Genomic DNA, 25,222 nt, shown 5'->3' on the forward strand with positions numbered 1-25,222 from the left:
CTTCAGAAGTATTTTCTTGCAAGCGCAAATGAAATACGCGACCCTCCACACTGACTAAATCACCTGCGCGTGATTGGTCACACCTGACGTTGACGATTGGTCATGTCTGAAAATCAGGTTAAATTCTCATGCTAACCATAGCAAAGCCTGTCTATACCACATGGCTTGTCAACGTGGCGGACTATTCACGTGATAGAAATTCTACTCAGGCGAGAAATGGCGGGAACCGTTTGCCTTGTTCCGCTTCGCGATTGCATCGCAAGAGATGTGGGAATTGCCGATTGGGAAAACGACTGGCAGGTAGCCAAAATAGTTGCGCAAGAATATATATCATTCATATAGTCGCAACAGTCGAGCAAAAGTAAAGACCTAATCGGGGATTCATACATGCGCAAATACACTCTAACGATGATACAGACACCCGCCCGCCTCCCCATCCATTTTTCGCAATCACTGATGTTTTTATTTTGATGCTTTATTTTTAACAGTGAACTTTAGATCACTTGTTCTCAAATGGCGACAACACCAAGAGCGAGAAAAGAAAAAGAAAGGTACTTTTGCGGCAAGTTTTGACCTATTCCCAGTGCCAGATTCTGCTCCAGGAACTGCAGCAGCATCCTGAACAAGATCACCTCAACTGCCCCCAACACCTTAATTAAAATCTAAGCCGGCTACACCAGCCGCAGAAGCGCTGCATTTCCTTTATCTATACTGTATTTTCTTTTTCAATACGGTAGAGAGTGCGTCTCGCTGTCATGCCCCCCCCCCCCCCCCTGCTTAGTCACATCAAGGGTTCTTCCATCACTCGGAGCCGTCCACAAGGGGTCCAAGACACATCGATGGCCAAGAACCACTGCTCTATAGTGTACTTTTCCTTGCAATGCACTGTAAGACCAAACGAAGGAACACAAAAACCACACCTATACTTCTCTCGTTGATACCCTTTTTGATGTCTACGTTGTCCGCTGTTTGATGTTGTCCGCTGTTTGCTTGATGTCTACGTTGTGCCGCAACAAACTACCCTATGCAGCTATGAGTCTGTGCTGCAGTGAACAATCCCATATCGCAAAGTGACCACGTTGCTTGCGAAACGTCCGACGCAATTGGACGCTTTGTTGAAGCGAATCATCCGATGCAGCTAGAGCTTTGTGCTGTGGCAAGCCATCTGGCACAGCTAGAGGACTCTGCAGCAAGGCACCACCAATCCAAGGTGCTATGGCCCCACGATTCATCCGATGCACCGACAGGGCTTTGCTGAGCAAACCCATCCCGTGTAGCTATCGCCGGGATATGCTGCAGCCACGGTGGCTGCAGCGAACGGCGACACGTGCGCCAGTTCAAGCTTCACTGTGCCTCCTCTCACACAAGGAGGCCGACGCAAAACGCGAGGACACCGACGACGTCTCGTTCTGTCATTATTCCGGGGCCCCGATTGGCTGTTGTCCTTTCTCGTCGTCCTCGCAAGCTCACTTATCGCCCTTATCGCTACCTTCACTGTACCACGAAAACAGCCCTCGCGCGCCCCGTGGCCGCTGGTTAGCGCTCTCGTAGAGCAATTCTTTGACAGCGATGCATGCGTAGAACGCTACTGTTCCACCGTTTGTTTCCCGACGACCTCCTTCTGTGGTCTCTGTCCCAGACGTAAGTCCGCCGCGGTTGTTTAACGGTTATGGTGCTCGGCTGCCCATCCGTAGGTCGCGGGTTCGATAACGGTCCACGGTGCTGGCAGTTCGGTGAAAGCGAAGTGATAGAGGCCTGAGTACTGCGCGATGTCAGTGCACCCTAAAGAAAACTAGGTGGTAGAAATTTACGGAGCCCTCCTCTAGGGCGTTTCTCGTAATCATGTTGTGGTTCTGTGGCGTGAAATCCAAGATAATAACTAACTGCGGGGATATTATAGGGTAAGATATATATGTCAGTTTTAATGTAATATTTTAAAAGCGCCTGCAAGGAGGTATGATAGGGTAAGAGGTACATGCAAGTTTTAATGTACTATTTTAAAAGCGCCTGCCACGGGGTATGATGGGGTAAGAAGTACATGCCAGTTTTAATGTAACATTTTAAAAGCGCCTGCTGGGGGTATGATGGGGTAAGAGGTACATGCCAGTTTTAATGTAATATTTTACAAGCGCCTGCAAGGCGGTATGATAGGGTAAGAGGTACATGCCAGTTTTAATGTACTATTTTAAAAGCGCCTGCTAGGGGGTATGATGGGGTAAGAGGTATATGTCAGTTTTAATGTAATGTTTTACAAGCGCCTGCGAGGAGATATGATTGGGTAAGAGGTATATGCCAGTTTTAATGTAATATTTCAGAAGCGCCTGCAAGTATTCACGTAAAATTTCCCATGCTCACGAAGAATACCATTGGGTATCACGTGATAACATTTTTTGATGTCTACGTAGTCCATACTTCCTACGGCCTACTCCCAAAAACTAAGGTGGGTTCACTTGTACAATGTGCACACCTTTTCTGTGCAAACACAAAAAAAATGTAATAATATTCAGCCGTGTTATCCGAGATACACGTAGCTACGTGTATCTCAAATAACACGGCTGTATATAGATACCACCTCGGTTATATCTGAGCTGAAAATAAAAAAAAGTTCGAACAAGTTTTATCAGAATAGATTCAGTACATTTAGAGAAAAGGTACTGAATTCTACGTTATTATTTCCTACGAATCGGCCGGGATCTGGCCTTCGTCAGGGAAAGCCCTGACGAAGGCCGGACCCCGGCCGAAACGTAAGAATCAATAAAGGTATTCATACGTTCGTCCGCTCGAGCCAATCTTTACTTATCCCTGGATCCACAGAATACACTCGCCTAATATATATATATATATATATATATATATATATATATATATATATATATATATATATATATATATATATATATATATAGTAAACGAAGAAATAACGCCGCAGGACCCGGACGTATAGAAGTTCAAAACAATGCGTCAAGCCCGTAGGAAAAATCGTTCCGGGAAAGGCTGACATTTCAGCCGCGGGACCGGCCTTCGTTCTACGTACTTGATATATATATATATATATATATATATATATATATATATATATATATATATATATATATATATATATATATATACATACATATATATATATATATATATATATATACACTCCATGCCATGATGCTTTTACACTATGACAGTGACCGACCCCACAGAATCCGGAAAATGTTATATATGTCAAGATCAAATACTAGCAGGCGGAGCAAGCTGGTGTAAAAGAAATTAAGGAAATAATAATAATGGGCTGGCATCTCACCTCAAAACCGGCCACTTATTCACTGTCGCTGATTTCTTCAACCACTTCATTTTTCGCCAGTTCTCACACAGAGCGCAAGAAGCTTGGCGAATTGCAAAGACTGAATTTTACAAGTGGTGGACCACACAGCGTGTGATAGAAAAGAAATAGACGTAACACCAAATTTATAGGAAGAGAGTGGATTGGATTACTGACCAAGTCAGGGCAGCCGGTATTCCACTCATATTACAGGACAAGAAATGTGAATTGTTGCTGATCTCGAGAAGCACAAATAACCGATAGTAAGTCAGAGAGGCTGAACACCACGAGGCAGGAAGTTAGGCAGAGGATGACACTGCGTTCTTCCAGAGATGAAATTTAAAAATTTTGGTGCTTTATAATGATATTTCTGGCTACTTTGGAACCGGAGATGATTACAAGCGCCGATACCCACACAAAATTTAAAAAAAAAAAAAAAGACATTTCTTCCGAAGTTTCGGCCGCGGACCATCCACCGCGGAGGAAAAGATCGGTCCCCGACCGTAAGGTTAAATATATATATATATATATATATATATATATATATATATATATATATATATATATATATATATATATATATATATATATATATATTGTATCTTTGGACAAACGCAGTGTCTTCCTCTGCCTCACTTCCTGCCTCGTGGTGTTCAGCCTCTTTGACTTACTGTCAGTTATTTGTACTTCTCTAGATCAGCAACAATTCACATTTCTTGTCCTGTAATATGAGTGGAATACCGGCTGCCCTGACTTGGTCAGTAATCCAATCCACTCTCTTCCTATAAATTTGGTGTTACGTCTATTTCTTTTTTATCACACGCTGTGTGGTCCACCACTTGTAAAATTCAGTCTTTGCAATTCGCCAAGCTTCTTGCGCTCTGTGTGAGAACTGGCGAAAAATGAAGTGGTTGAAGAAATCAGCGACAGTGAATAAGTGGCCGGTTTTGAGGTGAGATATTACTGTTTGCGCGCCAGCGAGCCCATTATTATTATTATTCCCTTAATTTCTTTTACATCAGCTTGCTCCGGCAGCTAGTATTTGACCTTGATATATATAACATTTTCTAGATTCTTTGTGGTTGGTCGCTGTCATAGTGTAAAAGCATCATGACTTGGAGTGTGTGTATATATACATATAGAAAATTACACGGACCTGTCGGATATTTACTTGAAGTCGTGTGTATGTATGTATGTGTATATATATATATATATATATATATATAGAGAGAGAGAGAGAGAGAGAGAGAGAGAGAGAGCTTAGCGGTTTTCTTAATTTTATTTCCCAACGCTGGTGGACCGGTCTTCGTCAGGGTTCATGATAAAACTGCGATAGCGTCGCACTGGCTCATACACCCTAACGAAGACCGGTCCACGGGCCCTAACTGCTGGGAGATAAAACTAAGGCAACCGCTAAGTTGTGTCCATTTTCCACCAAGTACGTCTGGTCCATTCGAAAAGCTTCTTCATAGTACATGATACCAGGGTGGATAACAGAGCCCCCAAAACCGAATAGCTGTTTACATTTGCTCCTAATGTTAAAATTCATTCGTTCTGGTATTTTTGTAATGGCAGAGACAATTTTCAGGATACAATATTGGGAAGTCTGATTTACAGCGTAGACGGATGAAACGACTTTGCTAATAATTTGAAAAGTTCTTAATATGCATTCAATTCAACATCCTTAGAAATTTTTAGCAGACACTTATTATAAGCAAAGGACTTGAGGCGTCTCTCATATTAACATCGTTGTTTTCGGACGTTAAGCCCCAGATATCAATCAATCAAATGACTTGTGATTTTCAGGCGTGCTGTTTGAAAATTTAGATTTGTTTTTTGATCTTACATTTGTTTCGTGGGAACAGAGTATCCAGTGCCATTAAGGACACCAATATTACCCATAAACCATTTCGACAACAAAGAGAAAATACTTGTCTGCTTCACAGATGGAACACAGAAGATGTGATTCAATGTAGGGTAATATAACAATTTTAGGGGACGAATTGCTGGATTAACCGCCCACGAAGTGGCAATGTGCACTTGGTAAGACACGTTCGCGGTAAGTCGAAAAAAAAAAAATCTCAAAATAGTCGATACATTTCGATGCATCTTATTCCACACATATTATTTCGGCTAGCGGAAGAGTACGAATTATAGACGGCTCGCACGCATAGCGGCAACATTGATGCAATTAGGAAACCATACTAAATTGTGTCTAACGTGCAGCCGAATACAGATACAAACTGCCAAGCGACCTATTTTCCCCCCCTACTACTAACTCAAATAAAAATGCTGTCGTGACCTCCGAAGCCTACAAAGAGTCCGCCGGTCGTTGCCAGCGCCTACATGAACACGTGGACAAACAAAACGCAATATAAAAAAAAAAAATCTGCTCCACAAGCGGTGACAGCCAACACGGCCCGGCCAATAAAATCCCCAGCGCTAAAACCACGAAGTCGCAGTTTTAACGACCGAATGCCGGTCAACGCAGGGCGAAAACCACGCCGCCGCTCGCCATTTTGTTTCCGGTAATGCAACCCGCGCGTGTAGGTGGCGTTGGCCGTGCCCTGCCTTTCTGGCGGTGCGAGCGGGAAAACTAGGAAGCAACAAGTAAGTTCGCTTGTGTAGGTTCTCAGTCGCAATGAAACTAAGCGCACTCGGTGTCTTTCGTGTCCTTCTTGTCTCTGTGTCGTCGTTTTGTTCTAGCACTATAACTATCGTCATGCCATACCAACTAGCCCAAGCTGCCACACTTCTAAGGCACTCGGTCCGTTGAACATGATTGATGCAAGAAGCTACACAGACCCATGCTCACCGGCGCCTTAACTGCTCCCGGCGATGAGTCACACGATTCGCTACCGGGCATTTTTCTTGGCCGGTCGCCGGCCGGTGGTGGTGCACGTACGTACGTACATGTCCCACATTTCCGAGATACCCCAGGAATTTCCGTTCTGACATTGCACAGAACGTGGACCTTCACCGTTCATTTCGCCTCCTTAATTGGTAGTGCGACTGCCACGGCGAGGATCAAACGCGCGACTTTCGGGCCAGCAGCTGGGCACCGAAACCACTGACCCCACAAGTGGACGAACAAGTAGCAGACATTATGCGCAAAGCTCGTGTGAATGCAAGTGTGAATGCGTCTGCGGCGTTCGCATTCACACGAGACCGAAATGCGATAGCGACTCGCGTATAGGGAACATTTGGGTACACATGACCGCAAGTGCACGAAACTAACCAGGAATCCAATCGCTATATACGGCGTGCGTCATGATCATATCGTGAGTTTAGCCCGTAATACCCCCCCCCCCTCCCCCCACAAAGGATTAACTGTTAAAGTTGATGACACAATCGGGTAGCAATGCACACTCGAACAAGACTTTCTTCGGATCTCGGACACTTCTTCCGAGTCATTCATCCCGCCTACCATATATCATAATCCATACCGACAAGCAGAACCTTTGATCACCTAACTAGTTGATCACCTTTTGCGTGTGCTGTTGGGACGACGAATACTAGGCGAAGTATTGAGGTCGATAGCAAACACACGGCGTGCGTTCGCCACTGTCTGCGACATTTCTCCACCCAACTGACGAATTCACGCTTTTGATAGGTCAATCTATGAATGAATCGCAGACAGGCTAGCCTGGCCACCTGTAGTAATGTGTGCCTTGCGTTGAGTGCTAGTGTCAAACATGTCGTATGTATGGGTTACAATATTCGTGCTTATGTTTTTCTATTTGTAAGCTTCATGGCGAACGTCAATGATGTCACCCGATTCACAATTAGTTTTTTTATTATTATTTGTAAGCGAAGCGTCATTACAAATAACGGCAAAGTTGCCAACCGTAATTTGTGTCTGTGAAGAGCTAGTACAGCCATGCGTCTGAAGTAATGACTCCCTCCTCCGGAAGCATATCTATTTCCTGCTACAGCTTAATGAGCGCCAGAAGAAGAGAAGCCTTCCGCACACGAACGCGATAAAGCAGTTTGTCAAACTTCAACAGAAAAACAAAGACCAGCAAAGCTGTGATTACAAACGAAGAATATTTTGCCACTTCTGGACAAAATTTTAGTTTTAGCGAAGACCCGTTTTATTTATTTCTCGCAATAGCGAACCGCTGGCGCGAACGGCACTGTACTGAATGAGCCTCCCCGAAGCACCCTAAAAGAACAAGCTGATGAATAATTTTTAAAGGAACAATACGGATTAAATTTTGGAAGACAAGAGGACCTGTAGTCCTTGGCGATCGCTGCCCGTGAAGCGAAAATTCGACAGCGAGCGAGACGGGCGGTTGCGCGGCGACACATGACGTTCTGGCCCGACCATCCCGCTACCGCTCAGGCGATAGTTTCGTACACAAGCGCTTAAAATGCTCACGCAGCCTTGTGACAAATCCAGGGATCCATGCGAAGCGTACAAGCGAAAAAACAATAACCAGGTCAAACCGTTAGGAAGGCTTTCGGTACACTCACCAAAGTCATTTTGATGGGATAGACAGAGGGCTCGAACGGGGCCCTCAAAATCACCAGGGTTGCCAGGGCAAACGGGTGATATCCTTATTCGTCATCAAAAATGTGTCACGGGCATCCACACACGCCGCAGTTCGTAGTGACGAGGAGGGCACACGAACACCGATGATATGAAAAAAAATGAAGGAAGCGTAAACTGGGACGGCGACGACAATGAGAACACTGCTCAGTGCAGCTCTTCTCGTCACGGGGAAAAAAGAACCTGAAGTGCTCAGAATTCCTCGTGGCTCTCCCGCACAACACAAGCGGACACAACAGCACCAATCACAGTACGGGCGAGAAATATTCTGGCAGCATCACTCCAGGTCAATGCATGCACTCAGCCGTAATCGCAGCCTCCGTACCAGCTGGTGACAAAATCGTAACGTGGATTGGTCAGGAGAGAGGGGGCCGGTGGTTGCACGCACTGACTGAATTTCGACCACGTCGGAGGCACCGGGGCTTGAAGGCTCGGAGGCCGAATAGCGAATCCTAATCACGACACACCGAAGGCGACCAAGGTTTCAGTGACGTCAAGGCGAGCGAATCAGGCTTACGAGCCGTCAATCAGCCCGGTAGGCCTGTCCATCATACCGGTGGTCTGTCAGCAAAGGAAAGAAAAAAAAGTTCCGTGCACTGCGAAGGCGCTGAATTGGCGACGACGTCGCAGCTTGGGGGGGTGTTCCAGGCAAACCGAGAACTATCGGCGCTAGCAGACGACGCGAACGGCGAGTGCTCCGACGTGCTAGCAGACGACGCGAGCGAAAGAGAGGCGAGCGCGCTCGCACACACGCACGCACGAGGAACGAACCGATGCGGGGCAGACCAACGCTAGGAGTAGGCGGGAGGGCGGGCGGCGTTCAAACGCGCCTCTCTCTCGCTCTGTCTGAGAGCGCGTGTGTGTGTGCGTGCAAAGGGGGAGAGCAAGCGCGGCCGCGCATGCACCCGAGAGAAACTTGTTTACGTGCACACACAGACAAACAGATCCGCGCGTGGAACGACAGAAGGAGGGAGCGTCCGCGCGAAAGTAGAGAACACACGCGCGCTCGCGACGCGCTGTGAGAGAGGGCGGATCGCTCTGCGCCGCCGGCAACAACGACGGCGAGGGAGCACAAAAAACAAAGAAGAGAGCGAGGCCAGGAACAAGAGAAGGCGCAATGAATGACGACGAGGAGAGGGAGACGATCATACACCGGCTGTTCGCTGTAGCGAGTAACTCCCGGGGGGAGACACGCAACTCGCCAGCCTCGCTTGTGGAGAGAAGGGTGCAGCAAGCTGTTTAGTAAACAACCTCGCTAAATATAGCGGGTTGCGAGGTCCCAGGCCGCGCCGGACCGGCAAACAACGTTGGGAGCACACGCGCCGAACCTCTCTCACCCGGCGCTCGCTAGTAACTGCTGCTCTCCGCTTCTCTCACGTACAACTTCAAGACGCTTGCCTTCAGACTCTCATCCTCTCTCTCGCTCTGTGATTCTTCTCTGTTACGTATTCCGCCCTCCCCTTGCTTGTGGCCCTCACTATCACTTCTCTTGGTTCTCATTTTTTTCTTGACGAGGAGGGGAGGGGGGGCTCGCACTTACAGCCTCCTCACCCCCCTTTTTTCTGCCGTGCGACCCCCGCGCGAGCAGCTAGCTAGCAACCTCGATATGTTTCCAGCAATAGCCGCCGCTGTTGCGCTGCGCCGATTCGGAGGAAGGCTGAACAAACAATGCCGAGAGGAGGTGGTTGCAAACGCAGAAAGGACGAAGAAACAAACAGGACGACCAAACAGAGCCGCACATGCAAAAGAAAACAAAGGACAGCTGACAAGGTCCGTTCCGACTACGTCCTAGTCCGGTGCAGCCGCGCCTCGCAACAACCCCCTGCCCCCCACTCCTCCACCCCTACTTCGACCACCACATTCTCTCTCATTTTAGTCAGATGAAGTAGCAAAACAAAGGAGCGGAAGGAAACTTGTTTAATTTTGTAGTTGATGTTCACGCTTCGGTTCTGGTATCTCACTCAGCCCAACGCCGCCTACGCACAAACAACGCCGCGCCATTCGCAACCCCACCCAACCCTGGTGTCTTTTTCGACTCGGCCTGTGTAAACAAGGCGGCCCGTCCAAGGCTGCATCGGATTCGTGGTGGCCCGACGCACGACTGCGAAAGCCCGGGGTGGGACGGACTCCGTAAAGTCGGCGACAAACGTCACTCACAGCATGCATATATGCATTTTTTTTTTCATTCGTAGTTTCCTCTGCATAAGTTGAGATGTCATAAACCACCTATTGATGCTGTCGCTGTATGTACTCTGCCACACTGGTGCGTACTAGCGTTTCTCAGTGCTGGCTCACATTTCTACTCCCCCTTCTAATATTAACAATTGCTAGAACCGCACACACAGACCCCGCCGGTCACCTCGACTCGCGCTTTCATGCACCTACGGATGTTCTTAATGACAATGGCTTGAAATGTAGTGATTGCAGTGTTTGTGGGACGTTACGCTGCGAAGCCACGCTATGATTGTTAGACGTACATGCTGCAATGGATGGCAGCACAACATATTTTTCTTTTTACCAGAAGAGATACCTTAGTTAAACCTAAATCCAGGAGCACGAGGGTGCTCCCATGCACCTGAGTCATATCGAATGCGAGAGCCACAGTATACCTCGAAAAAGCAACCTTGATCGAGGTCAGCCCTACAATGCTGGCTTCACCGGCTCTCCTTCTCCCATCTGCTTTTGCACTCGGTAGCGTTTCCTCGTGCACAAATGGCAAACCACTGACCCAATAACACTCGCTTCCCAGCACCAACCAACACAGTCTCTCACCCAATCATACACCATCACTAGCTTATGTACTCAGCACGCACTAGCAAACTCTCTCAATCTCTGAAAATGGCTCATGGACTCACTAAGCCCGTTGGCCGACTCACGTGCACACTAGCACTTACGCGTATTTTCACTCACAGAATATCAAACTCACTCGCTCACAAGCCGTAACTCGTGCTCTCGCTCCCTCACTAAGTCATTCGCTCACTGGTGCACTTCGTCATCCAATGCGTTTCCTCACTAGCCTAATCACTCCCTATAGCATTCACTCACTCACTCACTCACTCGCTCACTAGCATATTCGCTCACTCACGCGCTGCCTCACCCACACTGCACATACCAGAACACTCACAAACTAGCACTCACTTATACCCCTCACCCTCACATACATACTCGAGCTCTCCTTCACTCCCTCACTCTCACGGCACATAAGCAGAAAAAAAGTGCTTGTATTCCCAGTACAGAAAGTGTACTGTCCACCTACTGTTTACCTCATAGTACTGTACACAAAGTGGGCACAATACACAAAAGTGAACTTTTTGAGTATACTGTCTGTTATGTCGTATGTATTGTGTCCAGTGTAAGAACAAGAACTGGTGGTTCACAAAAGTGTATTGTGTGGGTTTTTTGTGTAAACAGTGCAACAAGGGTGCTTAACGCATAAGTACAAAAAAAAACGCAGTAGCTGTACTGTGCACATTTTCGTGCACTGTGCTGTTTTTTTGTGTTGTATTTGCAGCGCAAGATGTGGCACAGATGTGCACAGATGTTCGGTGCTGCGCAATCAGATGTGCAGCATCAAAGATACTGCACATGTGAGAGCACAGAACCGAACAAAGAGATCGCGTTCCTTTTGTGTACTGTGCTCTGTTTTGTGTAGTGTCCAGTGCGAATGGAGGTACAGCATATAGAAAAAAAAAGTTTACTGTGTTACTTTCGTGCACACAGTGCGCGAAAACATTTCACTCACTAATACACCATGCGCAATGATATAGCATGTACATTTTCTATACTGCGCCTCTTCTGTGTTGTGTACCGTTTCCAGCGCAAGCAGATAAAACGGCTGTACATACAAGTACACCGTGCACAATTATGTAGCATATAATTTCTATACTGTGGCTGTTCTGTTTTATGTATACTGTGTCCAGCGCAAGAACAGACACTGCAAGTACACAAGTTTTTTACATAGAAGTACACCGTGCTCATTTATATAGCATGTACCTTTTTTTATATACTGCGTCTGTTCTGTTTTACGTACTGTGTCCAGTGCAAGAACAGACACTGTAAGTACATAAAACGGCTGTACATACAAGCACACCATGCGCAAATATATAGCAGGTACCTTTGCTATACTCTGTCTGTTCTGTTTTATGCCCCGTGTCCAGCGCAAAAACGGAAACTGCAAGTAAAGTGCTGTACATAAGTGTACACCGTGTATAGCATGCATCTTCTCTATACTGTGTCTGTTCTGTTTTATGTACCATGTCCAGCGGAAGAACGGACAGTTCAATTTAAAATGTTGTACATACATGTACACCGTGTATAGTATGTACCTTTTTTTTTCGTTTTATGTACCGTGTCCAGTGCAAAAACAGTCGCTGCAGGTACACAAAAGTGCACTGCGTACGTTTTGTTTACTGCGTATATTTTTTAATCCAATATAAAAAAAAATCAAGCAATACCCACTAGCCCAGTTTCATGATATCAGTATAATGTCCATGGAGGCAACAGTCGGCGCAATTTATACAAGAGGACGACTTGCCACAAGCTTGCTGAGGGATAACGAAACATTCCGGATAATAAGAGTGTCAGAAGCGCATTTCTTGACACACTCGTCCCAACCATGTAGATGTTCAAGTATGCTGCCCTTACAACAACAAAAAAAGTACAGTGTGAAATCGTTGATCCCTTTTGGAAAATGAGAAGGATTATAGAGAATTACAGAGTCTGGTCTCGCATTCCTTGGGTGCGCATGCTATTTTCGACATTGCGAAACATGAAAGTTAGCATATGACGTATGCGCAGTCACGACAGCTCAAAAGAACTGCTTATGCAAGGCTTCAAACACACTCTATTCTAAAGCTGTCTAACATCTGACGTGTCGCACTAATGTTAGAACATCTTCTGACTCAAAATGAAGCGCAATATTATTAAATACGAGACGGAGCCTATGAGACACAACAAGTGTGTGATTGATGCGGTGCATTGTGCAGAAATCAAGTGTTACGCCCACACTGTAGTTGAGTGGACATTGTGCTCTGTAAAATGGAGCGTTTTTTTTATCAAAATACTGTAAACATTGCACTCAGTGTATAATTTTGTATTTAGCTGAAAAGTGTACAATGGAGTCCAATATATTTGACACTATAGGCGTTCACGATACTAAAAACAAGAAAAACAAACAACAAAACATGAATGCGAAAGCACGCTATATTTCGACACCCACAATTATATAGGTACCGAAACTCGAGATATGTATACGAGCAATCCTGAAGTTTTTCATACTGCGGACTGCTATGACCCGATACTATTGGAGCGGTTGGTAACATCAAACTGCTGGTCGGCTATCTTCGTGCAACTGAAGGGGTGCACAAGCAAAGGGGAATGAAAGAGCGGGGAAAAAAAAAAGCTATGAACCAGTGGTTCATAAATTAAGCCACCCGTATAACAATACAAGTAATACTTGATACAAGATGTTCAGACGGGAGGCCACTCACTGTCCGATTGAAAAGTCTCCTTTTTTTCTTTTGATTTCAGTTGTACAAGGAATCCTCCCAAATGGTGCAAAATAAAGTGTGTCGTGTCACGCTTATGCGTGTTCACTAGTGATACCGCAATTATTTCTTGTAACTGTTGAAGATGTCAGAGATAGCGTCTGGCGAAATCGAGCGGAAAAGACGACTGTCTAATTTTATTTACGTTATGTGTAGCAATAGCCACTTCAAGGGCTTGATGATTGCTGTCATAATGTGTCATCGGGCAGCAACTTCGAAACTTTCGGTAAGGCTGAACGGTAAGCCTGCACATGTCTGTCAGAGGAATGTGAGCGTTAAAATATACCAAGATGACTCCCTGATTCCTCTAGATGCCGATCATACTAATCCTAAAGTTAACGATGGTACACAGTTAAGTTTCTAAAAGTTAACCTCGAAGGATGTACCAGGAACCTTGGACAGCACTGTACTCAGGAGTGGCGCCAGAATCATTTCGGTAGACAGGGGATCAAACTCACAACAAGGGAATTCCTCGGGGATAAGCATGAGGGCGGAAAAATTATACCTTGTGAACCATAAAAGACTGGACTGTTTTACCGGAGCCTACACGGGATTGTTAAACTTGATAAAATATTGAATCCGACACTACGAAATATTTTTCTGAGTAAATCTACATCAATGCTAGCCCGTTTCTTTTATTTCGCCTTAAATAGTGAGATCGAATGTAGGTATTCTAAGATATTTCACGTGAGTCGTAGAATTTAGTATCGTGATGTATAACACTGTGAAGTAGGTGGTGTAATGTATGCATAATGTAAGTTGTTGAAAACAGTATTGTGACAATTTGTTTTCGCCTGTGCATTGCTGCATTGCTGCTTTACGTTTTACATGACGACAATTCAGATTTTCTTCTCTCTCTCTCTCTCTCTCTCTATATATATATATATATATATATATATATATATATATATATATATATATATATATATATATATATATATATATATATATATATATATATATATATATATATATACGACAACACATTGTGAATTCTACCTATTATGTATTAGCTATACGTTGCTATGCTTCATGACAACAATGATTCGTTTGGGCTAAATTTGTACCCCACGCCTGTAACAGCCTGATCGGCCAACGGTACTTGGGAAATGAAAAAAAAAAAGAATACATTTCTTCCCATGGATTGATTGATTTGTGGGGTTTAACGTCCCTAAACCACCATATGATTATGAGAGACGCCGTAGTGGAGGACTCCGGAAATTTTGACCACCTGGGGTTCTTTAACGTGCACCCAAATCTGAGCACACGGGCCTACAACATTTTCGCCTCCATCGGAAATGCAGCCGCCGCAGCCGAGATTCGAACCCGCGACCTGCGCGTCAGCAGCCGAGTACCTTAGCCACTAGACCACTGCGGCGGGGCTCTTCCCATGGAAGGGTGCGGGGCATAGGGGAGGCAGGAAAAAATTGAAGGGGGGGGGGGCAAGCAACTTCACCCCTCCCGATGGCGCCACCCCGGACAGTACCGTCCTGCTACACTCTATAGTTCGGCCCTGATTTAGCAACAGCAGGAGTTCAGCGCGCGCACTACAAAGGTGACCCTATTTCTGCTCTGCGCATGCTCATCGCTGCGTGCCCGTTGAATACAATCTCACAAGTGCGTCGCACAGCTATGGTTTATCTGCATGCGTTCGCGGTTGGTGGAAGATAAGCGACATCGAGCATATTTTGTGCTCCGGGACACCCAAATCGCGTCAGTTTACACGCGTGCGCTTCCAACAAATGATCCCCTTCTTCCCGGCCGGTACCAACAGCGGCCGTCAAATTTTCACGGAGTCCAGTTTTACGGTGCGTTATCTTTACGCTCGATTGCAGTGCGAGGCAGATCTGCGCTTATATCGCTTTCTCGTAACAGCAGGAATGGATGCGCGCGAGCAATAAAGAATAAGTAGAAATAAAAATAAAAGAGAAGCAAAGCGCTATCATCCACGACTAAGCGAATCGATATCGATGCCGTCCATTTGTTCCAGACGTCGAGTTATCAATTTCATGACGGGCTGCGACACTTTCTGCCCCTCAAGCGGCAACATGTCTGCAGCGAACAGCGGTAATTCCCGGCAATGGTTATACAGTCTATCATGATTTTTCGTTTGTGTGTCTTCGCGTGTTTGCGAGCGTTCGTGTGTGTGTTCGTGTTTCTTCTCTCTACTTTTCTTCCCAAACTTCCTTCCCCTGATTTAGAGTATACCAACCACAGATGAAGATATATATATATATATATATATATATATATATATATATATATATATATATATCAACCTATCATTCAAGGCGACGCTTAAACGTCGTATTTATTTTACGACAATATGATAGCGGCAGTTTTATAAGCGCAAGAAACGCTTTTCGGCAGTAGCGGAACAAAAGAAAGGTGTTCGAGCGGGTTCCTGCGTGTATGCGGCGAGGTTTCTAGCTGTATCATACATCTACTGTTAAACACTTGCGCACGACGTGCTAACTGTAGCGTCACGAAGGACGAGGTAAGGTTAACGCGACGCTCGAATGTGCCAACCGATTCTAGGAAACGCAGATGCTGTGCAGTGCACTCGCGCGCAAAGCGGGAGAGAGGGAAGAGAGAGAAAACGACTGCCGGTTTACGGTGGTTAAGCCGTTGCACAAGCTGTCCCACAACAGATGATGTGTGTCCTCGTGTTTGCATTATGCACGTGACAGAATCGCTAAACAAACACGTTGGATATGTCACTTCGCGCATGCTCTGGGTCCCGACGAAACGCATTGTGCGTGCATCCCCAGGTGTCGCTGTTAAGCCTCTTCTTTTTTTTTTTAACCATGTTGCCTTTTTTGATTAACTCGGAACAAGTTCGAGCGAACTTTTGTTGTTTGTTAATAATGTGGCGTTAATAAGGCGAGGCAGAACACAAAAAATTTTAGGCAGCTTCTTATTCGAGGTGGCAAGTCTTAGGGAAGCGCCAAGCCGGACAGCCTACTTTATTTCTTCTCGTTTTCTTTTTTTGCCCCCCCCCCCCCTGTCTTTGCTTACTCTCGTTTGTCAGTTTATTTGCGGATTTCTTTCTTTCTAATTATTTCTATTTCTCTCTTTCTAGTTATCATATTCTTCTGCTTTTTGTTCTTCCTGTTTTTATTCCTTCCCCTTCTTCTTTTTCTTTCCAATTTACGCTTGCTTCCCGTTTTTTTTTTTTTTTTTGCTCCTAACTACATACGGGGTTTAGCCTGTGTTACGCAAAGCCAAGGCAGCGTACCGCAGCCCGGGCCTCTAAAGTTCTTCGCACTTATCATCAAGGACATCAAACAGATGACTTCTACTTGGGGCGAGCGCGCGCTCAATATGCATGGCAGTCATGGTTTTGCTTGTGTGCGTCGTGCCAAGCGCCGACGAGAGCGTACGATCATAGCGTAAGACAGCTCAGCTCCCAAAATTGTTCCGAAGGCAACGCTGTCCTCCTTAGGCCCAAGTCAAACAATGTCTACGGTCAGACTATCTATCTATCTATCTATCTATCTATCTATCTATCTATCTATCTATCTATCTATCTATCTATCTATCTATCTATCTATCTATCTATCTATCTATCTATCTATCTATCTATCTATCTATCTATCTATCTATCTATCTATCTATCTATCTATCTATCTATCTATCTATCTATCTATCTATCTATCTATCTATCTATCTATCTATCTATCTATCTATCTATCTATCTATCTATCTATCTATCTATCTATATCCGCCTACGTCGGGGTGCTCCCTTGATCATCTCCTAGGGACACTAAAGGCAACTATTAGGCCGATGTTGATTGCTGAAATAGCAGTCGACAAACCTCGTAGTGTTACCTTTCTGCCAAGAAAGGGCTTATTTTGAAATAAAATCACGTTTTAGTGGCCCGCATCAGGTTAGCGCACTTCAAACTACCCGCCTCAAATAGCGGACTGATTCACGTCACCGTGCACAACGTTGCCCGGCTTTAGTGTGCTGTCACTGACACTTGTAGACACAGAGAGAGAAACAACTTTATCAGTGGACATAACGAAAGCAGCGGGAGCCACAGCAAGAACAACGGCCTTTAGATCAATTCGCTGCCATCGGCTCCGATATGGCAGACGTGTTTTGGTTCAACTGCGCTCCGCTAGATGACACGACCTGTTCCATGTAACGACATGAAAAAATGAATTTTCGAACCACTCGCATCATTTTCCATAGTAACGTCCGGTGGTCCTTTTTTCCATGAATCAAACAGAAACGAACAAGGAGCATTTTAGTACGTCTTTTGATGCACGGAAGGTTCTTTATTTAGTGCAGCGACATCGATCACTAGTGATTAATTGTAGGCGGTTCGTTTGACGTCATCGCTATCATTTCGAGAATGTACCATTGCGGCGCATGTATTGTTATGCATTTACCTTGATTTTTCCATAAGTACGGTACTGCTGTTGATAATGTTGTCGTTTTAGATGTTGTCAAGTATTGAGCTTTCACTCTCAGGTAACTTTTTTTTATTTGACTTAAGTGTCCCTTTAACCCGGGAAAGATCAAAATTAGTACGGGAGGGCAGGAGAGTGACGATTATGATTGTCTGATGACGACATGAATGCCGAAATCCCGCTGCGTACGACTTCAAACCCTCCAACCGTATGGCACATACTATAGTATGGTGCACTTGTTCAGGGTGGAATGGACGACTTAGTACATGTGTTCAAGTACTAACAAACCGTATGTGGGCTGTCACTCAGCATGGTCTACAGAGTATACAGCAATGTGCATTTTTAGCCATCTCCAGCATCAATCCTAGATTTGGCCCACTGGTACGTCGATGTGGAGCACCCTTCCAGCACCCATTTGAAAGGGTGTTATGACATCACAGCACCTTTTTTAAAGGGTGCACTCATTACACCCTTCAAAATTTTTGCTCCGCACCCTTTTCTTAAGGGTGCTGAGCTCTGCACCCTTTCTCAGCACACCTTTTGAACACCCAATAGGGAGCAAAGGGTGTTCGTCTGGCGACAAGCTCATTTAGACCCCCCGGGTCAGATTTGGTTTAGTGTGTATACTACGGGCCGCGGTATGCGGGCATGCGTCGCAGGTGTTTGACATTTCGCATCCGCCGAGGAACGGTGAGAGCAGACATTGGTAATTTAAATGCGAGAGCGTTAAGAAAAACCGATACCGGCGGCGTCGACCCGACGAATGGGAAAAATAAATGTACGGGTGTCAACAGGAATCGAACCGAGGCATTCCGCGTGTCAATCGAGTATCGCCTACCACAGAGCCACGCCAGGTCTCGGAACTCCTTTGGGCAAGGACTCTATATGCAAGCATAATATAATATTGGCGAGAGAGAGAGAGATAAAGATGCAAGGAAAGGCAGAGAGTATAACCAGACGCACATCCGGTTTGCTACCCTGCACTAGGGAAGGGATAAAGGGGAGAAAAAAGGTTGCGAAACTTCTGTTGTGGTTGCAGTGCTGCCTCCCAACTAATTTTGTAGACTTACATACTGCAATGATACAGGCGTCACGTCGCGTTGGCGTCAGTTCTATTCAAGCGCCATTCATTCGAGTCGGTCTACGTAGTACTATACAGAGCTACCATCCTCGCAAGCGCGAGCACTTATATTTCAAGTTACCCCTCCCACTGTTGGTAATACCCATTTTGCTCACGGCATTGTTATGCAACTTAATAAAAAATTGGTAAATATGTAAATAAATAAATAAACTGTAAAGAACTGGTTATATAGAAGGTGTGCCAGTGCTCAACACACAAGTCTGTGCTTGCCACATTTGTGCATATGTTTAGCATCAATTTGTAACGTTTCGCTCAACAACAACAACAACAACAACAACAACAACAACAACAACAACAACAACAACAACAACAACAACAACAACAACAACAACAACAACAGCAGCAGCAGCAGCAGCAGCAGCAGCAACAACAACAACAGCAACAACAACAGCAACAACAACAACAACAACAACAACAACAACAACAACAACACAATTACACCAAATTCACCTTTCCCCCCACAAGCTTCGCATGACATCGATTGCCATGGTACGCGGGATTTGCTGAATTTTTCCTTCGTCCTTTCGACTGGTTGATTCATTCAACATTGTTCATTTCATCTGTTCTTTCCCTCCTCCCAAAAGAGTGGGCAGGCGTTGTGCCCCTCTAGGTGGCCGATGCCAGCTTGCTCTCTCTATCTTTCTTCTGTGTCCTTGTGTATAGATAGATCCACCGAAATATATATAGATAGAAAGCCGAAACACAAGAATAAGCAAAGCCATAAGTTTGTTCGAAGCTGCGAGCAGGATTATTAGGCAAATCCGCGCACCAGCTACCATACCCGTTGTGGCTAAACGATCGCCGCGTCAGAGTTCCTTACAGCGGACTAAATATTGTTAGTAATTCTATGGTCGAATTCACACTGGCTCGTACTCTTCAATCCATCATTTTTTCCCCCCCGTGAAACGATGAACGCCGCTTTCACTCAGACGCATCGCTGTCGTCTTTCTTCACCCGAGTTAAGCGTCAGGTCCGTCCCTTTCGGCTCCATTCATGAACGCATCTCGCGTTCCGGCCTTTCCACACTACGTAGACGTAAACGTCGAACCTTGCACGGCACGACCCCGCTCATCTCTTGAAATGGTCAACACTGAATGCATGCCCGGCTGCATCTCAAATTCACTTCCTCGGTCCCTTCTTTTTTTTTTATCCCTGTTTTCTGGCTCCTTTCGCCCCTCCATAATTTTCCCCCTCTCCGGCTTTCCCAGAACACGTGTACGCAAAGAGTTGTTGCGTAGCGCCAATTATGGAAGCTCAAGGTCTACAATGCGGTGCGGCGGAGCACAGCAAATACCGGCTTGATTCCTGGACGACGCCCCTACGCCACGTACTGGAAGGAGCAACGGACAATATAAAATAAGAAGGTCTTGAAGTTTAGTGCTGCGGCTTCATTGCATGAAAACAGTTAGGAAGGCAGTGATTTTCCCAGTCTGTCTTTATTGTCCCGTTTGTTTGTGCTGTTCCTTGCAAGGGTCCGGCCCTTGCGAGCCTTTTTTTTTTGTTAAGCTTCTTGGAAGACAACTGCAGAGGGACATGGATTCGAATTTTATGCACTGGTCATGACTTTCTGGCTAAGGGCGAAGAACACGGATACGAGAGTTTTCTGTTGTTTTCTCCATTCCTATCCTCCTCCTTATCCTCTCCCTACCTAGGGTAGTAAACTGCGTATGATCTAATTAACCTATCTACCTCTTTTTTGCCTTTGACATTCTCTTCATTGCAGGATAATATGATGATGGTAAGTTACCTGCATATCTATCTATCTATCTATCTATCTATCTATCTATCTATCTATCTATCTATCTATCTATCTATCTATCTATCTATCTATCTATCTATCTATCTATCTATCTATCTATCTATCTATCTATCTATCTATCTATCTATCTATTTATCTATCTATCTATCTATCTATCTATCTATCTATCTATCTATCTATCTATCTATCTATCTATCTATCTATCTATCTATCTATCTATCTATCTATCTATCTATCTATCTATCTATCTATCTATCTATCTATCTATCTATCTATCTATCTATCTATCTATCTATCTATCTATCTATCTATCTATCTATTGCTTGTCCTGTCCTAATCTCATCCTGCTGGTTATCTTGAAATTCTTGTCGCTATGACTTCAACGTGTCATTTACAAACACAAGGACGATATCACCGAACCCTTCGAACCTCCTCCATTTAGCCAAGTAACGGGCAACGTTGTTAAGGCGGAGGCCTGTACACAGTCGTCACACGCTTCCTCCACAACGGTGTCCTTCAGTGTCTGCGGTGATGAGAGGAGGGATAGGTTGAGTAGAGGGCAGGAAGGAAAGGGGTCTCCCATGTGTGCCTGCATACAACACGTGATTAGGGGAAAGAGAGAGAGATCGTGAGGAGAGGAAAACACGAATGTAAACAGAGACTACCGAGACAGAGAAGGATGTCTAAATGACATCGTAAGCTTCGTGTGTCAGGAGGGGAGTTGTACAAAGTAACGGCACCGGTATGGATACGCGGGGCCTGCTCCTATGGAGGACTCCGACGCGATCAGAGTCATACGCGAAGTGAATGATAATGCTTGATATTCTACGTTCCAAAACCATGATATATGATAATAGTTAGGGACGCCGTAGTGGAGGGCTCCAGAAATTAAGATCACCTGGGGTTTCCTTAACGCGAACCTAAATGTAAGTACACACAGGACTCAAGCATTATCGCCTACATCGAAAATGCAGTCGAGATTCGATCTCGTGACCTTCGGGTAAGCAATGGAGCACCATAGACACCATATCCACGAGACCACCGTGGCGGGTTATCAGCGGGTGTGAATCATCGGTTTGAAAAGAAAAAAAAAGCGGACATTCGTAGCTGGCGCAGTCATCATGGCTGCAAAGCGCTCAAAGAGTATCCCAGCGGGAAAATAAGGAAATGAACGTACGTAATGAATACGTCGTGGGTTCTTATTCCACTAGAGGCGGTTATGTTTTCTCGTTCACGGCGATTTATCTCTTTCACACAATTACTACTATTCGATTGAAGATTACCAGAAATATCCGATGTGTCTTTCTTGTCTTCGTTCTCCGGCTTCGCATGGTTGTCTCTTAAGACGACGGGCCATGCGTCCGTCCAACTACCATCCTGAAAATCACTCGATTTATTACCATTCTTGCGTTCATAAACAAAAGAAAGTGCCATTTGCTTCTTACACCTCTTTCGTGTAATTTATTTATTCTTAAGATCAGTGGATGAAAAATGACAGGGTACGTTAACCCTTATTGATTGATTTAGTGATTGGCTGATTCATGGATTGGTTGATTGATTGATTTACTGGTTGTACTTTTTAACCTGGCGCAACCCACCAGGGACGATCGGCCAAGAACCGAGTGGTGCCTTGCTGTATAAAATAATTTGTTCATAATGCCAACATATTAAGCAATAGATAGTTCTGAAATAACTTGCTAGTTTAGTTCCCGAGAAAACAATGCTATCTTTTAAAAGAATATGCCTAGTTTTGATAACCTTAGCATCCAACTCGTTTCAAATAATGAAAAAAAAAAATAGAAGTTGTAGCTGAAAGGCGAATGAAATCTTCAACTTTTTTTATCATTCGACGTACTTATCCTGGTAGATTCGTAAACACGGATATTCATGCATAAGCCAGTCAAAAACGGTTCTATTACCGAACGAAATACAGTTAGAAGTAGTTAGAAAAGCGGTAGCCATGAGCGTTGTTCATCATGGTTGTTGCGAAAGCACACGCCACCCTGTTGGTGCGCATTCTTCACCTATAATCAGATAGTAGAATATATCGCTCTTTGTATCGTTATCAAGGTGGGTTTTACCGTGGTTGCTTTGTCTGTTAGTTGTCGTGCTTGTGATTTCTGCGATTAAAAAAAAAGCAGTTGAATTTCAGCACTTGTCCTGCTTCTACATTCTTCCGTCTGCATTTGTTGCACTCTGTCCCTAATGAATGACGTATTGATCCTCCCGCTCCCCTTGAGAAACCTTTCTGCACTTGACGGGGTTTCAGGATCCTTCAAGGATCGGAGACGTTGGAAGCTTTTTTTGCATCTCACCTGGCTTTGCACAGGCATCGTAGCCGGCCCACTAATCACGTAGGCAGCTTAAAACGTCAGTGTCATGTTATGGCGTCATGATGACGTCGTATATTCTATTTGTATTATCTTATTATTATTTCAGAAGTACTTTCAGAAGTATGATCATTATAACTTGATATAGTGACGTCATGACGTGATGACGTCATGGACTACTCATGCTGACCCAGGCAACGCGAGGCGCCAACGGTCAATTTTAGTGTTTGACAAGGCACTTAAGGCTTTCGCCTTAAACAAACAAAAAAAAAACGTTTCGTTTTACGCACCGAAACCACGATATAATTACGACGCAGATCGCCGCTGGGGGCTTCTGGTTATGTATAACCATCTCGGTACCATTTAGTGCGCACTTAAATCTAAGAAGACGAACGTTTCTGCATTCAGCGCCGGTCTAAAATGCGTCGGTGAAATAGTCGGGAAATCGAACCCGCGTCCTCGGGCGTCACAGCGCCGCGCGTGAGTCACTCAGCGGCTCCGGCAGGCGCGACAACCGAGTGCTGCGCAATCGCGGAGTCGATTGATGATTGATTGATTGATTTGTGGGGTTTAACGTCCCAAAACCACCATATGATTACGAGAGACGCCATAGTGGAGGGCTCCGGAAATTTTGACCACCTGGGGTTCTTTAACGTGCACCCAAATCTGAACACACGGGCCTACAACATTTCCGCCTCCCGGAGTCACTGTGGCCACCTCGGAGCCGCCGAAGGCTACCGCGTCACTTGGCTCGTCACTACGCGCGGCTTTAAGGGAGTTGCCCAAGGGAGAATGAGGAGGAGGAGAAAGAGGAAGCGGAGGAGGAGAGAGGAGTCCCGTTGGCTCGCCGCACCGCTTTGCCTGCAGGACAGATACCGGAGATGAGAGCGAACGCGACGACGTCTTGAGAAAAAAAGACATCTCCACCGTACGAGCACGTCGTGAGCGCAGTCACGTCCACTGCCGCGTTTCATACGGGAGAAACGCGCGCATTGTCCGTGCGTTCCACGCATTTCGCCCCCGTTTCGCAATGGATCGCACGCTCTTCCTCTTGATAACCCGTTCACTTTCGTTCTCTCGACGGCTACCACCTCGGGAGTACGTAACGGAAAGCCTGCGACGGCGTGAGATGCCGTGTTGCAGGCTTTCCTGATTCTCACGCTATAAACGACGCCTTCATTCGCTAACCGCACACGCACGCACGCTCGTTATGGCGCGCGTAGACTTCTCTCTATCAACCTCTTTCTCTCCGTAAACTGGTTTCCTCATCTCCTGGCCTTTCCGCTTGTTTTAATCGCCGAGTGTAATCGGCTTGGCTTGTGTAGAATGGTAGCAAAATTACTACCGCTTTAGTTTCGGTTTCGTTATTTGAAGACACATAGTAGAAGGAATAAGTGAGTGAGTGTACATGTGTGTGAGCGTGTGTGCGATTGAAAGAGTTTGTGTATATGGGCGTAATGCCCGTGTCAGACGAGCGTTTGGACGGTCATCGCACCGATGGTCTATCGACGCAACTGTAAAGCGCGAGCTACGACACGGGCGATTTCGAAAGGCCGTTGAGTCGATAGTCTATCGAGTCAACGGAGCACCCGACACAGCCCGCTGAAGCTATTGAGCGACGGAAGCTCAAACAGCGCCAGCGTGCCAACGTTGAGAAGCGGTGACAACGTGGCCGCAGTAGGACTTCTCATCTTAAAAAAAAAAAGAACCTAGCATGCATTGTGTGTTTAGAAAAAGTGGTTAATGATTTTGAGTACTTAGTACTCTACTATGGAAGAGCAACGTCAGATGCATTCATAGTTACGTATAAACGTTTCATCGAAACGCTTATCTTTGGAACGTAATACCAGAGTCCTTCAATACTTACTGAAGTAACCTGGTAAAACCTCTGGTATTATTACCACTAAGCACTAGTGCATAATGAACATTTATCGGTCAAACTTTATTCCTGCCGGTGCTTTCAGCGTCGTTCTGAGAAATACCAAAGGCTATTTACCCTCACTTCGTGAGTGGTGACAACTAACGAGCATATCAATTGTAAGCAAAAAAACAACATCTGCATGTGTGCTTTTCAGTGTACTTATAATATTTCACTTACGATAACATGAAAAAGAACATAAAGATTTTCAGCGACGTGCAATTTTCGGGACAAGCACCCGAGCCAC

The 25,222-nt window shown here is 45.3% G+C and overlaps 1 protein-coding gene across 6 annotated transcripts in view; it reads right to left on the minus strand.

Annotated features, from left to right (window-relative positions):
* The window catches only part of FoxP (forkhead box transcription factor P), a 488,938-nt gene that overhangs the window by 103,873 nt on the left and 359,843 nt on the right, over nucleotides 1-25,222 (minus strand). Inside the window, exon 1 of one of the 6 annotated variants that reach the window (XM_075873690.1) lies at nucleotides 7,787-7,921. The exons of the other annotated variants lie outside the window; for them this stretch is intronic. Coding sequence (XP_075729805.1) covers nucleotides 7,787-7,795 — 9 coding nt within the window. The 5' untranslated portion in view covers nucleotides 7,796-7,921. Of the gene's footprint in view, nucleotides 1-7,786; nucleotides 7,922-25,222 lie in introns of those variants that run through there. 6 annotated transcript variants of the gene reach the window in all.

The sequence above is a fragment of the Rhipicephalus microplus genome, chromosome 9, assembly GCF_043290135.1.
Source record: "Rhipicephalus microplus isolate Deutch F79 chromosome 9, USDA_Rmic, whole genome shotgun sequence".
Taxonomy (NCBI): domain Eukaryota; kingdom Metazoa; phylum Arthropoda; class Arachnida; order Ixodida; family Ixodidae; genus Rhipicephalus; species Rhipicephalus microplus.